Source organism: Canis lupus, chromosome 13 (genome assembly GCF_048164855.1).
Source record: "Canis lupus baileyi chromosome 13, mCanLup2.hap1, whole genome shotgun sequence".
NCBI classification, from domain to species: domain Eukaryota; kingdom Metazoa; phylum Chordata; class Mammalia; order Carnivora; family Canidae; genus Canis; species Canis lupus.
The window spans coordinates 18,950,837-18,968,625 of NC_132850.1; the positions used below are offsets into that span (position 1 = coordinate 18,950,837).

At 50.4% G+C, this 17,789-nt stretch overlaps 3 protein-coding genes across 9 annotated transcripts in view; 1 reads left to right on the forward strand and 2 right to left on the reverse strand.

The window, feature by feature from the left end:
- CCNB1IP1 (cyclin B1 interacting protein 1) overlaps positions 1-4,576 on the reverse strand; it is a 32,696-nt gene extending 28,120 nt beyond the window's left edge. For 2 of the 4 annotated variants that reach the window (XM_072772665.1, XM_072772663.1), the window contains exons 1-2: positions 4,327-4,576; positions 375-515 (exon numbers count right to left, since the gene is read on the reverse strand). The gene's annotated coding sequence lies outside the window, so the exon portion shown is untranslated. The remainder of the gene's footprint in view (positions 1-374; positions 516-4,326) is intronic. The other 2 variants (XM_072772664.1, XM_072772662.1) reach the window with 1 other exon arrangement.
- A 178-nt stretch (positions 4,577-4,754) lies between these two features.
- On the forward strand, positions 4,755-17,338 carry PARP2 (poly(ADP-ribose) polymerase 2). Of its 2 annotated transcripts, XM_072772674.1 has the most exons (17): positions 4,755-4,833; positions 6,048-6,200; positions 6,478-6,548; positions 7,140-7,190; positions 7,619-7,715; positions 8,139-8,214; positions 9,078-9,180; positions 9,946-10,105; positions 10,565-10,703; positions 12,176-12,239; positions 12,320-12,454; positions 12,916-13,043; positions 13,191-13,290; positions 13,953-14,051; positions 14,292-14,416; positions 14,524-14,704; positions 15,125-17,338. In XM_072772674.1, exons 1-16 carry the CDS (start codon positions 4,788-4,790, stop codon positions 14,681-14,683), a joined length of 1,707 nt encoding a protein of 568 aa, XP_072628775.1. In that variant the 5' UTR covers positions 4,755-4,787; the 3' UTR covers positions 14,684-14,704; positions 15,125-17,338. The 2 variants fall into 2 exon arrangements, with proteins under 2 accessions (XP_072628775.1, XP_072628774.1); XM_072772673.1 differs by lacking the exon at positions 15,125-17,338 and having other exon boundaries at positions 14,524-14,789.
- The window catches only part of TEP1 (telomerase associated protein 1), a 35,638-nt gene continuing 33,432 nt past the window's right edge, over positions 15,584-17,789 (reverse strand). For all 3 annotated transcript variants that reach the window (XM_072772671.1, XM_072772670.1, XM_072772672.1), the window contains 5 exons: positions 17,575-17,671; positions 16,558-16,663; positions 16,211-16,434; positions 16,016-16,120; positions 15,584-15,804 (listed from right to left, as the gene is read on the reverse strand). In XM_072772671.1, the coding sequence (XP_072628772.1) occupies positions 15,682-15,804; positions 16,016-16,120; positions 16,211-16,434; positions 16,558-16,663; positions 17,575-17,671 (655 nt within the window). In that variant the 3' untranslated portion in view covers positions 15,584-15,681. The remainder of the gene's footprint in view (positions 15,805-16,015; positions 16,121-16,210; positions 16,435-16,557; positions 16,664-17,574; positions 17,672-17,789) is intronic.

Genomic DNA, 17,789 nt, shown 5'->3' on the forward strand with positions numbered 1-17,789 from the left:
CATTGTGAAAAGAACAACTTTAGTAAAGGGCTTTGGAACACCAAGATTACATACAAAGACAGAGATGTATTTTAAGGGTTAAAAAGGAAAGGCTGGCCCATCTCTAAAGTGGGGAATGAAGAATCTGGGTCCTGGATCCACCGGGTTGCAGATGCTGAAATCAGCTGACTCTACAATCCTGCAAGAGAGCATTAAAAAATGTGGAGCCTGAGTTGCTCTAAGTAGGACCTTTTGGGCCACTTAGTGGGATCATCTGTCCTCAAAGAACCTTACTGACCTGTGCAATGATCTACTTGAACAAGATCATCATTGCAGCACCATAAGGTAGCACAGCCACATCATGTGAGTGAAAAGCAATGGAGTCAAGAACTTACCAGACTGTGTTTTGGGATGGATGTGGGAGTCAAGCTGTCCCTCCCCGAAGCCTTAAGTCTTTTGGGATGATTTGGGGGAATAGAGAGGCATGTTTTTCTTAGTAAGGCGTCGGGAGACCATGTCCCTCCTCCATGCGCACCCTGAATTCATGGGAGACTTCAGGTCAGTTATAACTACAGGTAGCAAATGATGCGAAGATCATACCATATCACAGATTTATTAGCCCGCTATCCCCGATTCTTGATGTTAACATTATAATCAAAACCAAAAAAAAAAGCTAAAGAAAGCAAACAAATCTCCCCCCAAATCACCCTTTTGCAGAAACCTCCTTCCTCATCCCCCGCTCTAGTCACCTCCTGCTGAGGTGACTCTGATGAGACCTCCTGTGCGCCTAATATTTCTCTTTATCTCTTCCCCACTTTCATTCTTCCATAGGACTCATCTTCTTGCATAAAGTCCCTGACCTTGAGACCCCTGGGATAAATATTACACCTCTGCCTTAGTCACAATCTTTCTTCAGGTTTTCAGCCGGTTCTTCCCTTCTCTGCACCTGGAACCCCTTCCTCTTCCCATCTTATCCCATCAGTACCCATGATAACACCTCTTCCCTTTTTTCCCCACTGGTCAGGCTCTGCGAGTCTTCTAAAACTTTGTTACCGTTTCGTTTCCCAGAAGTCGAACAAATTTATGATGCCAGAGCAATAGGAATATTGCTAGTCTATATGTGAAAAATATACAAAAAATATCATAACGATTACAAGACCAAGCAGTGAACTCATATTTACATTCTGTAAATGTTTAGGACACCTGGGTGGCTCCGTCAGTAAACATCTCAGGTCATGATCTTAGGGTCCTGTGATCAAGTCCCCCAGTGGGCCCCTTACTCAGCAAGGAGCCTGCTTCCGCCTCTCCCTCTGCCTGCTGCTCACTTGCTCGCTCGCGCTCTCTGTCAAATAAATTAATAAAATCTTTTTTAAAAAATAAAAGAAAAAATGTTAATTAATATATTTCTTTGAGAGTTAGAGAGAGAGAGAGGGCACAGGATGGGGTAGGGCAGAGGGACAGGGAGAAAGAAACTCTACGCAGACTACTGAGTGCAGGGCCCCACTCCAGGCTGGATCCCATGACCCTGAGCTTGATCATGACCTGTGCCAAAACCAAGAGTTGGCTGCTTAGCCAACTGCACCACTCAGATGCCCCCAATTATTAAGATTTTTATGCCTTCTTTTTCCTTTTCTTTTCTTCTCTTCCTCCTCCCTTTTCTTCTTCATTTTTCTTCTGCTCCTGCTATTTCTCCCACATATTTTATATATTCTGAGATATCAGAAATGCTTTTTTTCTTTTTTTTTCTTTCTCTTTTTTTTTTCCAGAAATGTTTTTAGATACTACTTCTATACCTTCTTGGAACCCAAATAAAGAAAATAAGATCGCACCTATTGCTAGGTTGTTTCAGCCATTTGAGGTTTGCAAGATCTTGTATACGAACTAAACGATTCTTATCAGGGTGTGGATGCTAGTTGCTCAGTCCAATGTGATACAAACCCAAATTGGTCATAAGGAGAACTCCTTTCTATTTTATTATATTTTATATTTATTTATTTATTAGCCGACTAAAACCTTCGTTGAGAGCCAAAATACCAAGAGGCTGTCTTCTGGAGGTTCTTGGGCCTCAGACCTTAGGAAGTAGGGCCCCTCAACCCATGATGTTAGAAGAAGGCTAGAACTAAGTTCCACAGCCAGGCCACTTTCTGTGTCTCCGACGCCAGGCTGAGCGGCAAGTGCTGTGCCCCTGTCTCCAGGTTGAGGCCTGGCCTGTGGACTCACAGCCAAGGTTCGCAGGCCGCACAGCTTGGTCCTCAGCTGGCCCCACGGGCGAGTGTGCACAGTCGAGGGCACAGCCGCCGCTGAGGCCCACCTGGGGGAGCACCTGCCATGGGCAGGTCCATGCTGCCAGGTGCATGAGGACATCACTAAGCTCCTCTCGGAGGGCTGCCCGTCCCTGGGGGACCAGGCTTGGGGGCCAGGCTCCCCTTCAGGCTTCCACCTCCCCCACCGAAGCCAGGAGCAGGTTGGTGGGATTGGTGGAATTGGCCCCAGCCTCGTTCTGCAGCAAACTCAGCACGCACGCGGCAGGTGCCCTCAGGTGTGGGCGGGGGGCGAAGGCAAAGGGGCTGGCAGCCGCACCATCTGCCCCCGTGTTCCCACACGCGTCCCACCCACCAGAGACGGCTGCCTGCCACGCACCAGCCGGAATGCACCTGCCAGGATGCACCAGCCGCCATGCACCTGCCGGGATGCACAGGACAACACCGCCACCCCTTTCTATTGGAAAGGCCTATTTGCTTTTGCTTGGGTATCACAAATCCATTTTTCGTATATTTATTTTCTGAAATAGATAGACTTCCCCAGAAAGCATGTACCTTACAGAGTAGCTTGATTAATCCATTTTTCCCGTCCTTATGGTATGATAGAAAATGTAAGGAAATCTTAGGAATATCACATTATAATCAACACTACCTAAAATGTTCACTTACCAGGATAGGAAGTCTTGATTTGCAGTTAACTCTTCTTTTTAGTGACACGTATTTTGACTAATTCATCATTTTTTCCCCTAAGATATCTTCAATGTATTATGACAATTTTAAGCATCCAGACAACCAGAGAATAGAATATAATGGACATCTAGGGACACCTGGGTAGCTCAGCAACTGAGGGTCCACCTGGGGCCCAGGGCGTGATCCCGGTGGGTCGGGAATTCAGTCTCATTCCGCTCTGCGCAGGGCACCTGCTTCTCCCTCCACCTGTGAGTCTGCCTCTTTTTTTCTTCCTCTCATGAATAAATAAATAAAATCTTTAAAAATTAATATAATGGACACCTCTACATAAGTTTCCTAGATTTAAGAATTGTCTGTTTGCTTCATTTGATTATTTTGGCTGGAGTACTTCAAAGCAAATTGCAGATACAACATTTCACCCTTACATATTATTTTCAAAGGAATTTTTTAAAAATCATAACTACCATACTATTGCCACAACTAACAAATATGTTTTAACCCTTCAGGAGCTCAGAATGGGATTGTATTTGGAGGTAGAACCTTTAAAGAATTAGGGGCGCCCGGGGGGCTCAGCGGTTGAGCATCTGCCTTGGGCTCAGGGCGTGACCCGGGGGGTGCCGGGATCGAGTCCCACGTTGGGCTCCCTGCGTGGAGCCTGCTTCTCCCTCTGCCTGTGTCTCTGCCCCTCTCTCTCTCTCTCTGTGTCTCTGTGTCTCTCTGCCTCTGTCTCTCTGTGTCTCTGTCTCTGTGTCTCTGTGTCTCTCTGTCTCTCTGCCTCTTTCGGTGTCTCTGCCTCTGTTTCTTTTTCTGTCTCCCTGTTTCTCCCTGTCTCTGTCTCTGTGTCTGTCTCTGTCTCCCTGTCTCTCTCCGTGTCTCTCCGTGTCTCTCTCTCTGTGTCTCTATCTCCCTATCTCTGTCTCTGTGTGTGTCTGTCTGTCTCTCTGGCTCTGCCTGTCTCTCTCTCTCTCTGCCTCTCACTGTCTCTCTGCCTGTTTCTTTCTCTGTCTCCCTGTCTCTCTCTCTGTCTCTCCCTGTGTGTGTGTCTCTCTGTCTCTCAGGAATAAATAAGGGCTAAGGGCACCCGGGAGGTCAAGCGTGTGGCTTCGGCCCAGGCCACGGCGCGGCCCCACCCGGCGAGGAACCCCCTTACACACGCGCACACACATGCACGCACACCCCGCTCCTGCGCGCTCTCCTCGCTCCTCCAGGAGATAGTACTTCTAAAGTAGAAATAGAAGAAAGGAAGACTCAGACTCAGCGCGTCTAGGACGCCCCCATGCCAGGGCGGGGTCGGGGGGGCAAAAGCGGGCGGGGGAGAGTAGTCTGAATTGGGTTCCGGAGCCCCGCGGCCCGACGCCGGCCTGCTCGGGTGCCCCGGCCCAGCCATTGAACTCACCGTGCCGGCCGTGAGTCTATTCCAAGCCCCGGGGAGGGGGCATCCGCCGCGCGCGCGGCCTCTCCTGCCCGAAGGCCCTCTCCGGGGCCCGCTCTCTGGGAACTCACCCCCCCGCGCGCGGGGAGGGCCCTGCTAGGGCCGCTGCTGGCCCGAGTCTCAGACCTTCCCAGGGGCCGAGAGAGTGACGCGCACTCCGCGCGTGGCCCCACCGCTGAGCTTCCCGCCGCCCTGCGCAGCGCCGCCCTCCCGCCGCTTATAAGGTGCCGCCCGCACGGCCCTTCTCGCTCACGGCGACTTCCCATAACACACAGCAGCATGCAAATACCGCGGGGAGCCCCGCCCCGCCCCGGCCACCGCACCGCCTCGGGACGCATGCGCCGGCGCTCCGTTCCCGCCTTGGGCCGGCGGCGGGCGGGCGGGCGAGCGGGCGGGAGCGGCTCCGGCGGGGACGAGCGGGCGCCATGGCGGCGCGGCGGCGGGGGACGCGCGGCGGCGGCGGGGCGAGAGGTGCAGGCGCGGGGGCGGGAGCGCGGGGCGGGGCGGACGCCAGGTGGGCGGGGGCGCCAGGTGCGGGGCGGGCGCCAGGTGGGCGGGGGTGGGGGGGGGGCTCTCTGCTGCGCTTCCCCGCGCCCGCGTCCCGCCTCCGAGCTCAGTGGGTCGCTGCGTGGCTGCGGGCAGGGCCTCCGGTCGCTGGCACCCTCCTTCCCCAGCTGCCGTCACCGACTCCAAGAAGCCAGTCGGGGGGTGCGCGAATGTGGCATCGGGAGAGGCCGGACAACTCCTGCCCGCGCGTCACCCGCCGTACCGTGCACGTGTCACCCGCTGTATGGTGCACGACGCGTGTCACCCACCGTACCGTGCACGTGTCACCCGCTGTACGATGCACACTACGTGTCACCCACCGTATTGTGCACGTGTCATCTACTGTACCGTGCATACGCGTGTCACCCGCTGTACCGTGCACGTGTCACCTGCTGTATGGTGCACTCTACATGTCACCCACCGTACCGTGCACGTGTTACCGGCTGTATGGTGTACGCCGCATGTCACCCACTGTACAGTGTACGTGTCACCCACTGTACCGTGCACACCGCGTGTCACCCGCTGTACAGTGCACACTGCGTGTCACCCACCGTACCACACACAGTGCGTCCCACTCTCAGATGTTGCCATCAACATTCAGGCCTCAGGGTTGGTGGGTACCATCCTCTCTCTCTTACGCACCTAAGTGCAGAGGTCCATCCTACAAATTCGGTATCATCGCTGTCAGCCTCTGGATTTTACAGTCAGGGCAACTGAGGTTCAAAGAGGTGACGTGACTTCCGCAAGTTCCCGCCGCTGGAAGGGAAGGGACGGGGCTCCTAACAGGAGACCGCAGAGCACTGTGTGGTTTGCCTCTGGGTACTGGGAAGGCTCGGGGCACAAGTACACGAGCAGCGGGGACACTCCTGCCTCCCCTGCGAGCTCGAGCTCCCAAGAGCCCCGGGGCTCCATTTTACTTTGTTTTGGTTTTTGGCTACAATTGCAATTTAGGAAGGGATTTCCCCAGACTACCACCAGGACCAGCGGCTTGGCAGTTCTCATTTCTTTATAAATTTACGAAGCCGTCCTGGACCATTTCTTTAAAAAGATGATGTTTTCTTCAAAGTAGGACCGTGTTCGGGGGTACTCATTCCTCCCTTTGGTTCTTTGCCCACTTTTCGTGCCCGTGGCTTCTGCAGCATTCGACAAAGCTGGAAGAGTTCATAATGGCAACACGGCTGGAGAAGACCCTCCTCCTGCAAAGAAAACTCGGAGATGCCAGAGGCAGGGGATGAAAAGGGGGCCTTTGACTGCAGGAGGGGCCGGTAATGGCAGCACGGAAGACAAGCCAGGTCAGCTCCGGGCGGTGGGCCCGCGGGAGTGTCTCCGGGAGAGGTGGGGCGAGGGACGCCTTGTCCTCTCCACTCACGTCTTCCTTTCCTGAAGATGTCACTAGTTTCCTATCCTGTGGGCGAACCACAGTGCGCCTCTCCTGTCTCCGAATCTTCGGTTTTGTGTCGTTTAGACAGATTGACACCTGGACAGATGGGGATTGCTCGGGGAGGACAGAGTTCATTAGGACACTGATTCCCGCACACATAGCTCCCATATGTGTCTGTCTTCCCCCAGAGTCTGTGAAGACCCTGCTGTTAAAAGGCAGAGCTCCCGTGGACCCCGAGTGCGCAGCCAAGGTGGGGAAGGTGAGACTCCTCGCCCCTCGGTTTCTCAGCGCGTGTTCCCGGGCTGCTGGGACTCCTGCCCCCAAGCTGCTGGCATTCAGTTCGGAGCCCTCGCCGAGATACTCCTGGCGATGACTTGTCTCCAAGGCTAAGAGAGGGGAGCAGGGGAGTCTGGGGCTAATAATCCACATGTCTTTGACTTCTGGGGTTGTCATCAGCTTTCCACGCTTCGTTCTCGTTCTCGGAAAATAATCCCGTTCTCAGGGAAGATCCATCTTTGTTCTAATGAGAAACTGCCCTGCTCTGGCACGGGTCACTGACGACTGTGGAAAGGCTTTGAAGAATACACAAGAAAGGCTTCTTTTGGAGCAGGTTTCCTTTAGCCATTAGAATCCTTGGTTTTTCTGTAATTACAAAAAAGCAACATGTGTTCATCATAGGATAATCATAGCTAATGTGTAGAAGACCTAGTGTGGCAGTTCCTTCCCCGGAAGGTGGATATTGGTAGTGCTGGGGAATGACATGTTGAGACACAAGAAAATCTAGAGCGTCATGGAGGATTTCATGAAGCCTGAGGTTACGCTACCATCAGTTTTTTCCTTCTCTCCCCAGGCCCACGTGTACTGTGAAGGGAGCGATGTCTATGATGTCATGCTAAACCAGGTAACGGGGGATGCCTGGGTGGCTCAGCGGTTTGGCGCCTGCCTTTGGCCCAGGGCACGATCCTGGAGTCCCGGGATCGAGTCCCACGTCGGGCTCCCGGCATGGAGCCTGCTTCTCCCTCTGCCTGTGTCTCTGTCTCTCTCTCTCTCTCTATCTGAATAAATAAATAAAATCTTAAGAATATATATTTTTTTAAAAATAAACCAGGTAACGGGAGGAGCTGTTCTACGTATGGGGATTTTTTTCTTGGTAGTTACTGATGACAGGGTCCTGATGCCCAGATCTTTGATTCTGAGGTCCCTATGTCAGCCTTACATTAGCCCTCTCCCTGGAGCCGTTACTGGTACCCGTGCCTGAGGAAGAGGCCTCAGCTTCTGTGGCTTCCACTTGTAGACCTCTCTCTCAGGTTCGTATTTTCTTCCTCGTAGACCAATCTTCAGTTCAACAACAACAAGTACTATTTGATTCAGCTGTTGGAAGATGATGCCCAGAGGCACTTCAGTGTCTGGATGAGATGGGGCCGAGGTAATGACTTTTATTATGGGTTTTCTGATTTGTCATTCAGAAAGCCAGAAGCAGGATAGTGAGTAACCAGAAGATCCTCCGGGTTTAAGTTGGTGGGATGGAGGCTCCATCACCTGGGAGGGACTTGGAAGTGGGGAATGGCAAGCATCTTCATTAGGAAGTTCCCATTGGCAAAACTAAGAACAGCCTGTCAGCTGGGAAGTGTCCGGTGGGTCTCCTCGTGCTGCTCAGGGACCGTGGCAGTTGGCCAGCAACTCATATCAACAGGACCCGCTTCCTGGGCCCTTCACCGTCCCTCTCGCCTTCCTGCCCACCTGCCAGATGCTGTGCAGGGAGACCTTAGAGAACTGGCCAATGAACTAAGAAAGCTCTTGCTGGATTGGGAGGCAGGAAACCATCTTATGTGTGTCATTTACTTTGCAGTTGGGAAAATGGGGCAGCACAGCTTGGTGGCTTGCTCGGGGGACCTCAACAAAGCCAAGGAAATCTTCCAGAAGAAGTGAGTGCTCGAAACGAGTGCCAAACAAATAACATTCTTCTTCTTGGGTGTATGTTCTTTAAGAATTTTACAGTTTGTGTGATTTGACCTCCATGTTAACATATTTCCACTGTGGCGCTCTATGACTGGAACACCAAACTGCAGACTCAGTCAGTGATCATGTCACCTGGAACCCTGAAACTGACTAAAAAAAAACCAGAAGAATCTAATATATTTAGCACATGGCTAGTAATTTAGGAAATTGGGGGAAAGTGGGTGCGAATGAGAATGCTCAGCTAGAGTTTTAAAAAAATCTTTCACTATGATATGGATGCAGAGCCTTCTGGAGTCTGTGGGAATCTGTCAGAGAAAGGGATCAAACAAGGATCTTTTGTCTGAAATCTTAAAGGTTTTTGTGGTATTTTGGGGACTTTGGGAAGCTCGAATCCTTTTCTCCCCATTTTTTGTTCCCATTGTCTCCAGAGCTTTTTTTTTTTTTTTTTCTAATGAGCATCCTAATTTAGAATCCAGAGTTTTGGAAAGTCAGATATAAAAAGAGTTCTAAGAGGGCAGTTTGAGAAAAAAGACAAGGTGGGCGCCTGGGTGGCTCAGTCAGTTAAGTGTCTGCCTTCATCTCAGGTCGTGACCCCGGGGTCCTGGGATGGAGCCCCAGGTCAGGCCCCCTGCTCAGCGGGGAGCCTGCTTCTCCTTCTCCTCTTGTTCTTGCCTCCTCCCCCCACCCATGCTTTCTGTCAAATAAATAAAATCTTTAAGAAAAAGAGAAAAAGAAATCGTTTGGAGATGTTCTGAGGAAATAATTATAAGCTCACTCCTAGTAGTAGACTCTGATTTGTAAGATTTTCTCGCCATCCTGGACCCCACAGATTCCTTGACAAAACAAAAAACAATTGGGAGGATCGTGAGAAGTTTGAGAAGGTGCCTGGAAAATATGATATGCTAGAAATGGACTATGCTACCAATACTCAGGTAAACTCTGACCACACATTTGGGGAGAAAACTTACTTCCTCTGAACCAGGGTGAAATCTATCAGAATGGCTTAGATCAGGCCCCAGACTGGAACAGGTCAGAGCATCTTGAGTCTTGCTGTTTCTCACCTAAATAAAGGTAACAGTTCCCTCAGAGGTACCTTTCATGGATCTTTGTAGTCTTGATGGGACTGGAGACTAAAGACAGAATGTGCTCTCTTGTCTCCATTATTTAGTATCATTCTTATAAAATCCTTGGCCCTATTTTCAGAAGTTTAATATACGGATCAAGAAAGGACTAATACATAGTCACACTGACGAAACCGCATGTAAAGTGGTCTTCACTTTTGGTTATATACATTTTTTATACATAAAAAAATTAATTTCAACAAATTGAGTTGTACCAGGATGCTGAAAATTGTCTTATACGGTATCTGAGAAATGGGAAAATCTTAGTTTTTTTAAGATGAGAAGATCTGAGACATGATAGCTGTCTTTACATACTTACCGATGAATTAGGAGAGCCTTTTAGACTTATTCTGGGAGTTTACCTGTGGGAGGCACATGTAGGAGGAGAAGGCGGGATCACATCAGGTACTCTAACTGGGTTAGTAACAGAACGAGCCTATGTTCAAGCAGAAGCCAACTGATGCTCACCAAGGGAACAGGGATGTTGTAGAGCCAGCCCTTGCAGGGACCTTAAAATATATCCTTTTAGATTTTATATGATTCTTTTTTTTTTTTTTTTTTTTTTTTTGGCTGTAGAGTGAAGAGGAAACAAAAAAGGAGTCTCTTAAACTCCCCTTCAAACCAGAATCACAGCTAGATCTTCGAGTGCAGGAGCTGATAGAGTTGATCTGTAATGTCCAGGCCATGGAAGAGACGATGGTAGAAATGAAATACGACACCAAGAAAGCCCCACTTGGTAGGACTTCAGATCCTGTCCTACAGTCTGACTTTATATTTGCTAGTTTCTTTAATGGGCTATCTCATCACCGCCGTGACTTAAAGCTTGCTGATACTGTGAATCAAGAAAAGGAGGGATCCCTGGGTGGCGCAGCGGTTTGGCGCCTGCCTTTGGCCCAGGGCGTGATCCTGGAGACCTGGGATCAAATCCCACATCAGGCTCCCGGTGCATGGAGCCTGCTTCTCCCTCTGCCTATGTCTCTGCCTCTCTCTCCTTCTCTCTCTGTGACTATCATAAATAAATAAAAATTAAAAAAAAAAAAAAAAAAGAAGAGATTTTGGGTGAGAGGTGGCGTGAGGGGAGAAGGAGCTGTTTTGAGAGTTGAAGGTGGGGGTCTTTGTGGGGAGGCTCACGAATACAGTTTTCAGGATAGTGCCCTAAGTTGTGAGGTCTGAGGGTCTCTGGTTGCGCCTGCAGGGAAGCTGACAGTGGCACAAATCAAGGCAGGCTACCAGTCTCTCAAGAAGATTGAGGACTGTATTCGGGCTGGCCAGCATGGACGAGCTCTTGTGGAAGCTTGCAATGAATTCTACACCAGGATCCCACATGACTTTGGGTAAGGCCTGTGCTGTTACTTCTCCTTCGTCCTCCACCTGACCGTCTCCTCCTCACTCAGCAACAACTATAGTCTTTTTATTCCCATTTTTAATGAAATGATCATCTTGGATAGATCATCAAAAGCCAAAAATGATTTGTAGTAGCCTTCGTAGTCAACAGACAAGTTTGGGATGCGAGCTCCTGGCCTGATTATCATCATGTTTTCGGACCGAGTAGAAGTCACCAATAGAAAACAGGTCTAGGTATCTAACCAACAGGTGAAATAATAGCTTCAGACATAGAACTCCCCCTAGTTCCTATTCAAATGATAGTAGGTGTATAAAATACAATTTATCTTTGTCCATTCTATATTCTGGTGCTTGTTCTGTTCTTATTCCTTTTATTTTTATAGCGCTCTGTGACCGAAAGATAACTTTTGATTGGTCAACGGGTCTACTTCTGTTTCTAGACAGGACTGTATCCAAGCTGTTCAAAAACAAGATTCGGCTATTGTCAAAAACAGGAAATGACAAGTGTTGGAGAGGATGTAGAGGAAAGGGAACCCTCCTGTACCGTTAGTGGAATTGTCAAGGAGCACAGCCACTGTAGGAAACAGGATGGAGGTTCCTCAAAGAAATAAGAAAAGAACTTCAGTATGACCCAGCTATTCTACTTCTGGGCATTTAATCTGAAAAATGTGAAAAAAACACTAATTCAGAAAGATATGCATCCTTATGTTCATTGCAGTATTACTTAAAATAGCCAAGATAGGGCAGCCCCGGTGGCGCAGCAGTTTAGGGCCACCTGCAGCCCAGGGTGTGATCCTGGAGACCCGGGATTGAATCCCGTTTCGGGCTCCCTGCGTGGAGCCTGCTTCTCCCTCTCCCTGTGTCTCTGCCTCTCTCTCTTTCTGTATGTCTCTCATGAATAAATAAATAAAATATAAAAAATAAAATAAAATAGCCAAGATATGGAAACAACCTAGGTGTCCACTGACAGATGACCAGATAAAGAAGAGGTGGTATATTATACGATGGTATATACTACTCAAGCATAAAAAAAAGAATGAAATCTTGCCATTTGCAGCAACATGAATGGATGGATCTTGATCGTATTATACTACGCAAAATAAATCAACAGCATAAGACAAACACCATGACTTCACTCATGTGGAATCTAAAAAAACCAAAAAAAAAATCATAAATACGGAGAACAGACAGGGGAAGGGGGCTAGGGTGGGTGATATGGGTGAAGGGGATCAGCTGTATAGTGAGGGATGGTAACTGGACTTGGAGCGGTCACTTTCAAATTATAAAGCTGTGCATCTGAAACACGTCTATATGAAATAAACTCATAAAAAGGAATTTCATTTCTATCAAGTCCCAGATATCAAAACCTATACGGTGTGTTTATCTTTAGTCTGTTACTTTGAGTCCTGTGTCATTGGCCACATCTCAGAGAACTGATCGTGGATTTTATCTCTGTCCTTAGGCTCCGCACCCCTCCTTTAATCCGGACAGAGAAAGAGCTGTCAGACAAAGTACAGCTACTGGAGGTGAGACATGCATGGATTGGGAAGCATTAACTGTCTTGTCCCAAGTTCCTACACATTGATCCTGTATCTCATCTCCCCAGGCTTTAGGAGACATTGAAATCGCCATTAAGCTGGTGAAGACCGCGCTGCAAAGCCCAGAACACCCACTGGACCAACACTATAGAAAACTACACTGTGCCTTGCATCCTCTAGACCATGAAAGTCACGAGTTCAAAGTAAGAAAAATGATCACTTATTTTCCTACCTTTAAGACCCATCCCCGGGATCCCTGGGTGGCGCAGCGTTTTGGCGCCTGCCTTTGGCCCAGGGCGCAATCCTGGAGACCCGGGATCGAATCCCACATCGGGCTCCCAGTGCATGGAGCCTGCTTCTCCCTCTGCCTATGTCTCTGCCTCTCTCTCTCTCTCTCTCTCTGTGTGACTATCATAAAAAAAAAAAAGACCCATCCCCGTAGCCCCACTGTTCTGTGACCACTTCTGGTTAAGAGCAAACCTTTATGTAGAACAGAATTTCGCTTTACCGGGATCTTGGGGAGGTAGAGCTCTTTCTCACTGTCTGGTGAGACTGTCGGGGAGCGAAAAGTCTGCTGGCTTCACCAGAGGCCCTGAGGTTCTCCAGCTCAGTCCGGTGTCTTGTAGGGCCCACACCGGCCGTTTCTTTCATTTTCTTTTCACAGGTGATTTCCCAGTACCTACAGTCTACTCATGCTCCCACACACAAGGACTACACCATGACCTTGCTGGACGTTTTTGAAGTGGAGAAGGAGGGTGAAAAAGAAGCCTTCAGAGAGGACCTTCATAACAGGTGTCAGTTTAGCTTTGGGTTTGGGAAGACACCCCTTGCTGGAAGTGCAGTTATGGGACTTCTGGAAAATGCAGGAAATGGCTTTTTTATGTTTATGTCCTAACTGCTGGAGAGCAACAGAGTACAGTAATAATGGCTTTCCCCTAGGATGCTGCTGTGGCACGGCTCCAGGCTTAGTAATTGGGTGGGAATCCTGAGCCACGGCCTTCGAATTGCCCCCCCTGAAGCTCCCGTCACAGGTTACATGGTGAGTAGAAATTGAATCCTGGAAGGAGGCACAAGGGCAGGGGATACAGTCATTTTTTTTCCAGTTCTTTTTTTTTTCCTTTTTTTTTTTCAGTTCTTTTTTTTTTTCCTTTTTTTTCTAGATTAGGATTCTATAGTACCCTTCCCAAGAATTAAACCCGCTCATGGATAATCCTGACATTTTTCTTTTTTTTTTTTTTTTTTTTTGACCCTGACATTTCTTACTATGTCTCCCTTTAAATTCCCAAAGATTGGGGATCCCTGGGTGGCTCAGCGGTTTAGCACCTGCTTTTGGCCCAGGGCGCGATCCTGGAGTCCCAGGACTGAGTCCCTCATCGGGCTCCCAGCATGGAGCCTGCTTCTCCCTCCTCCTGTGTCTCTGCTTCTCTCTCTCTATGTCTATGATAAATAAATAAATAAGCAAGCAAACAAAAAAATAAATAAATCTATCTTTAAAAATAATAAATTCCCAAAGATATCCCTCCTACCCCCTCAGAAAGTAGAGATTCACCAATATCCCTGCTTCTCTGGGAAGTAATCGCAAGGGGACGTGGAGAAGGGTCCGAATTGTGTTTAAGATCATGGGAACACAGGGTCGGTGGTGCAGGCCTTTCCAACACAGCGGGTTAAGCAGCTGACCTTCATGTTTGTCTATATGCTCAGTTTGGGAAAGGAATCTACTTTGCTGACATGTCTTCTAAGAGCGCCAATTACTGCTTCGCTTCTCGCATGAAGGACATTGGGCTGCTGCTTCTATCAGAGGTGAGACAAGCCTGTTTATGATCTCTAGATGATTATTAGTTCCTATTTTCTAGAGAGAAAAGTCTGACTCCAGAACCAAGAGATTCACCTGAGAGAACTTGAGGGGGCGGCCGAAGGCAATTTCCATCCCATTCCTCTGCAGGAGGAGGGGAAGAAAGTACTGGTGGGATTTGCTGTTTGGCCTTCGAGCCATCCAGTGCTCAGGAGGATGTGGGTGTTCAAAGATCTTCTGCTTTGCAGGTCGCTCTGGGTCAGTGTAATGAGCTGCTAGAGGCCAATCCTGAGGCGGAAAGATTACTTCAGGGCAAACACAGCACCAAGGGACTGGGCAAGACGGCTCCCAGTCCCGCCTCCTTCATCACCCTGTAAGTACTCAGAGCCTGTACACGCTCAGGCTGGAAGACTCCTTATGACCAGACAAGACTCTCCTTTCCTTATTCCACCTTCTGACCCAGAGTTTTCCATTTGGCAGGAATGGGAGTACGGTTCCTTTAGGACCAGCAAGTGACACAGGAATTCTGAATCCAGATGGTTATACTCTCAACTACAATGAATTTATTGTCTATAGCCCCAACCAAGTCCGTATGCGGTACCTTCTGAAGGTTCGATTTAATTTCCTGCAGCTGTGGTGAAATTGATATTAAATAAACTGGGTAAGATCTGATCTTCAAACAAGGAAATAGATAATGTACTTTTGGATTTTCTGATCTTTTATGTAATAAAAATAACACAAATCTACCACTGGCTTCTTTGGGCTCGATTTCTCCAAGTGCATATTTCTTCTCATGGTCGTACTTCCTCATTTTCAGGACGGGAGGTACTCATTGCTCTACATACCCCACAACTAGCTGCAGGTTACGCAGGATCCTATTCCCTCTCAGCCGAATAGCCTCTGCGCATTGGAGGATGCTAATGGACACCAATGGTTTTCCCCATTTAAGTCAATTTTTCTGCAAACTGGAGTTTGTTGGGTATTATTACGAGGGAAGAGGCAACAGAGGCTGGATTGTTCCCTTGCTCCCACCCAAATCCTCTAACTTGCCTCTTTCTCCTGTTTACCAACTGCGGACCAGGTCTCCCACCACTTATCCTAGGACAGCAGATACCCAAAAGTCTGGAAGCACTTAAAGAGAGGATCCCTTCCTGAGCGAGCTGTTCCGCGCCCCGATGGCGACACCCCCGGCTTGTCCTTCCCTGGCGGCGGCGGGAAACCACTGGCCCTGAAGGCCGCTCTCGAGGACCATCCGCGGCAGATCCGGCCCGCATCAGGGTTGGGGTTGAAGCAGAAAACAAACAGGGGCACCTGCATATGCCACTTGCCCCACATCCCCATCAGAGCGCGGGCAAGGGCAGCCCGTGGCTCAGAGGCCGAACGCCGCCTTCGGCCCGGGCGTGACCCTGGGCCCCAGGATCGAGTCCCCATCGGGCTCCCTGCATGGAGCCTGCTTCTCCCTCGGCCTGGGTCTCTGCCTCTCTCTGTGTCTCATGAATAAAATCTTAAAAAAAAAAAAAAAACACGGGCAGGACAGCACTTGAGGTTTTCTGACACTTTATTTTTAAAATCCAACCAAGAGAGGAGCCGCTGGGATCTTCCAGCCTCGCATCCCGAGCACCCGGGGCTGGCGCGCCTTCACTCCCAGGCCAGGAAGTACACGTTGCCCAGGGTGTCTCCCACGGCGAGCCGCAGGGTAGAGGCCGGGCCCAGCCAAGGCTCCAGGCAGCTCACGGCCCCTTCGCACTGGAACAGACCCAGCTACACGGGGGACAAAGGAGGGGAGGTGAAGCCCACGGGCCCAGGCCTACCAGCGACCTTGCGTTGCTCTCCCGTCTACACCTTTTATTTGGGGACAGGCTGGCTGCACACCACAGCAGGACAGAAGGACATGGGACCTTGATCTCTTGTACACTCTGGCCAAATTTCCCCGCGCCGCCCCTTCAGCTTCCCTGCGCCTGGACACACATACCAGCTGCATACTTGGCCTCTCCCACAGCTTGACTTCTCTGTCCTTGGACGCTGTCACCAGCAGCCCAGGCAGCACGTGGAGGGCTGTGACGGGGCCCGAGTGGACCTTGGAGGGATGGAGACGTGCGGTGAGCCTCCCAGCGGCCAGACCTGGAGCCCTCCCTCCCTCCGCCTGCGAGTGGGGCCTCAGCCCCACCTTCCTGCGCTGCTGCGTGGTCAGCTCGGTGGGTGGGGACCAGCCCCCCGCACTGCTGCTGCTGCTGCTGCTGCCGCCCCCCTCGGACGGCGCGCTCCCCGGGCTCGGGGCCTCCGGCGCCTCAGCCTTCTGCCAGATGTTGCCCGTGGCCCATTCTCCCGCAGCCGTGCCCTTGGCAAGTTTCCAGAGCGTCCCGTCGGCGCCAGCGACCAAAAACGAGGACTCTGCGATTTCAAGGGCAGACGTCAGAGCCAGGCTGCGGCTTCTCGGGGCTGGCCTCCGCCCACAAGGCATCTCCGCATCCAGGCCCCCCCCCCCAACACACACACACACACACACACACTCACCAGATTCCGGCTTGGCCTGCGTCACCAACACGAAGGTCCCCCGAGGACTCTCCAACTTCACGGTAAACTCGAGCCTCTCTTCAAACTCTCCTGACTCCTTCTGCCTCTGTGAAGACAAGGCTCACCCTGTGTGGCCAACCCCGTGCCTACCGCCCAGCCGAGCAGCTGCTTTTGGCCCCGCGCCGCTCAGGACGTCCTTACCTGTAACTCAGACATAGCCACGTGCGTGCATCCCATGCACAGCTCAGGGAACTTTTGCATCTGCACCCCTGCAGTCAGTGCCCACATCAAGATGCAAACATCTCCAGCGCCCTGGAAACGCCTTCCTGCCCCCTCCCGGTCAATAACCAGACCCCTACGCTAGAGCTCACAATAGTCTCAGTTCTGGAGACGCTGGGGGGGAGAGGGGCTCAGCGGTTGAGCATCCACCTTGGCCCCAGGGCGTGACCCCAGGATCCCGGGATCGAGTCCCACGTCGGGCTCCCTGCATGGAGCCTGCTTCTCCCTCGGCCTGGGTCTCTGCCTCTCTCTGTGTCGCTCGTGAATAAATAGATACAAATCTAATATATATATATATAATACATATATGACCGAGTTCGGCCACCATAAATTAGTTCTGCTTGTTCTTTAACTTTACTCGAATGAAATCACGTAGCATGTACTCGTTCGTGCCTGGCTTCCTTCACCCAGTGCAATGCCTGTCCTGTTCCAGACTCTACTACTCTCGGTGGCAAGACAAGAGAGACGTGGGGGGTAAATAAATGCAATTAAGAAAACTACACTGATGGTTTCCCATGATTTTTGTAAACACGGGAATCCTTTTTTGTGTCAATAAAATCCTACAGGGAAGCCGAACCCCGTTATAGAAGGCTCGTAAGTAGAGCTGCTCCAGTGGAAGGAAGAGAAAGGAATTTGGAACCAACGCGTTGCCCTTCCTCTTATCCTCAGTCATGGCCCCAAGGCCTTAGAAGCATCGGTCCAGACAAACACGTTAACACACACTCCGGCAGGACTTACTAAGACGGAAAGGCTTCCTGAGTCCGTCGACTGCAGGACAAACACACCGTAGTCCTGATGGGTAGACAACAGCACAGGGCGTTCGGAATAGCTGTCCCTGGTTTCCAGGAAAGACAGAGGCCGAACCCGTGAGCAACCCCCTGTAAGACCCCAGTGCTTCCTTCCACGTGAGCCCCAGGTTCAGGGTCCCCACGAGCCCGCTTTCCCTTTAGCTG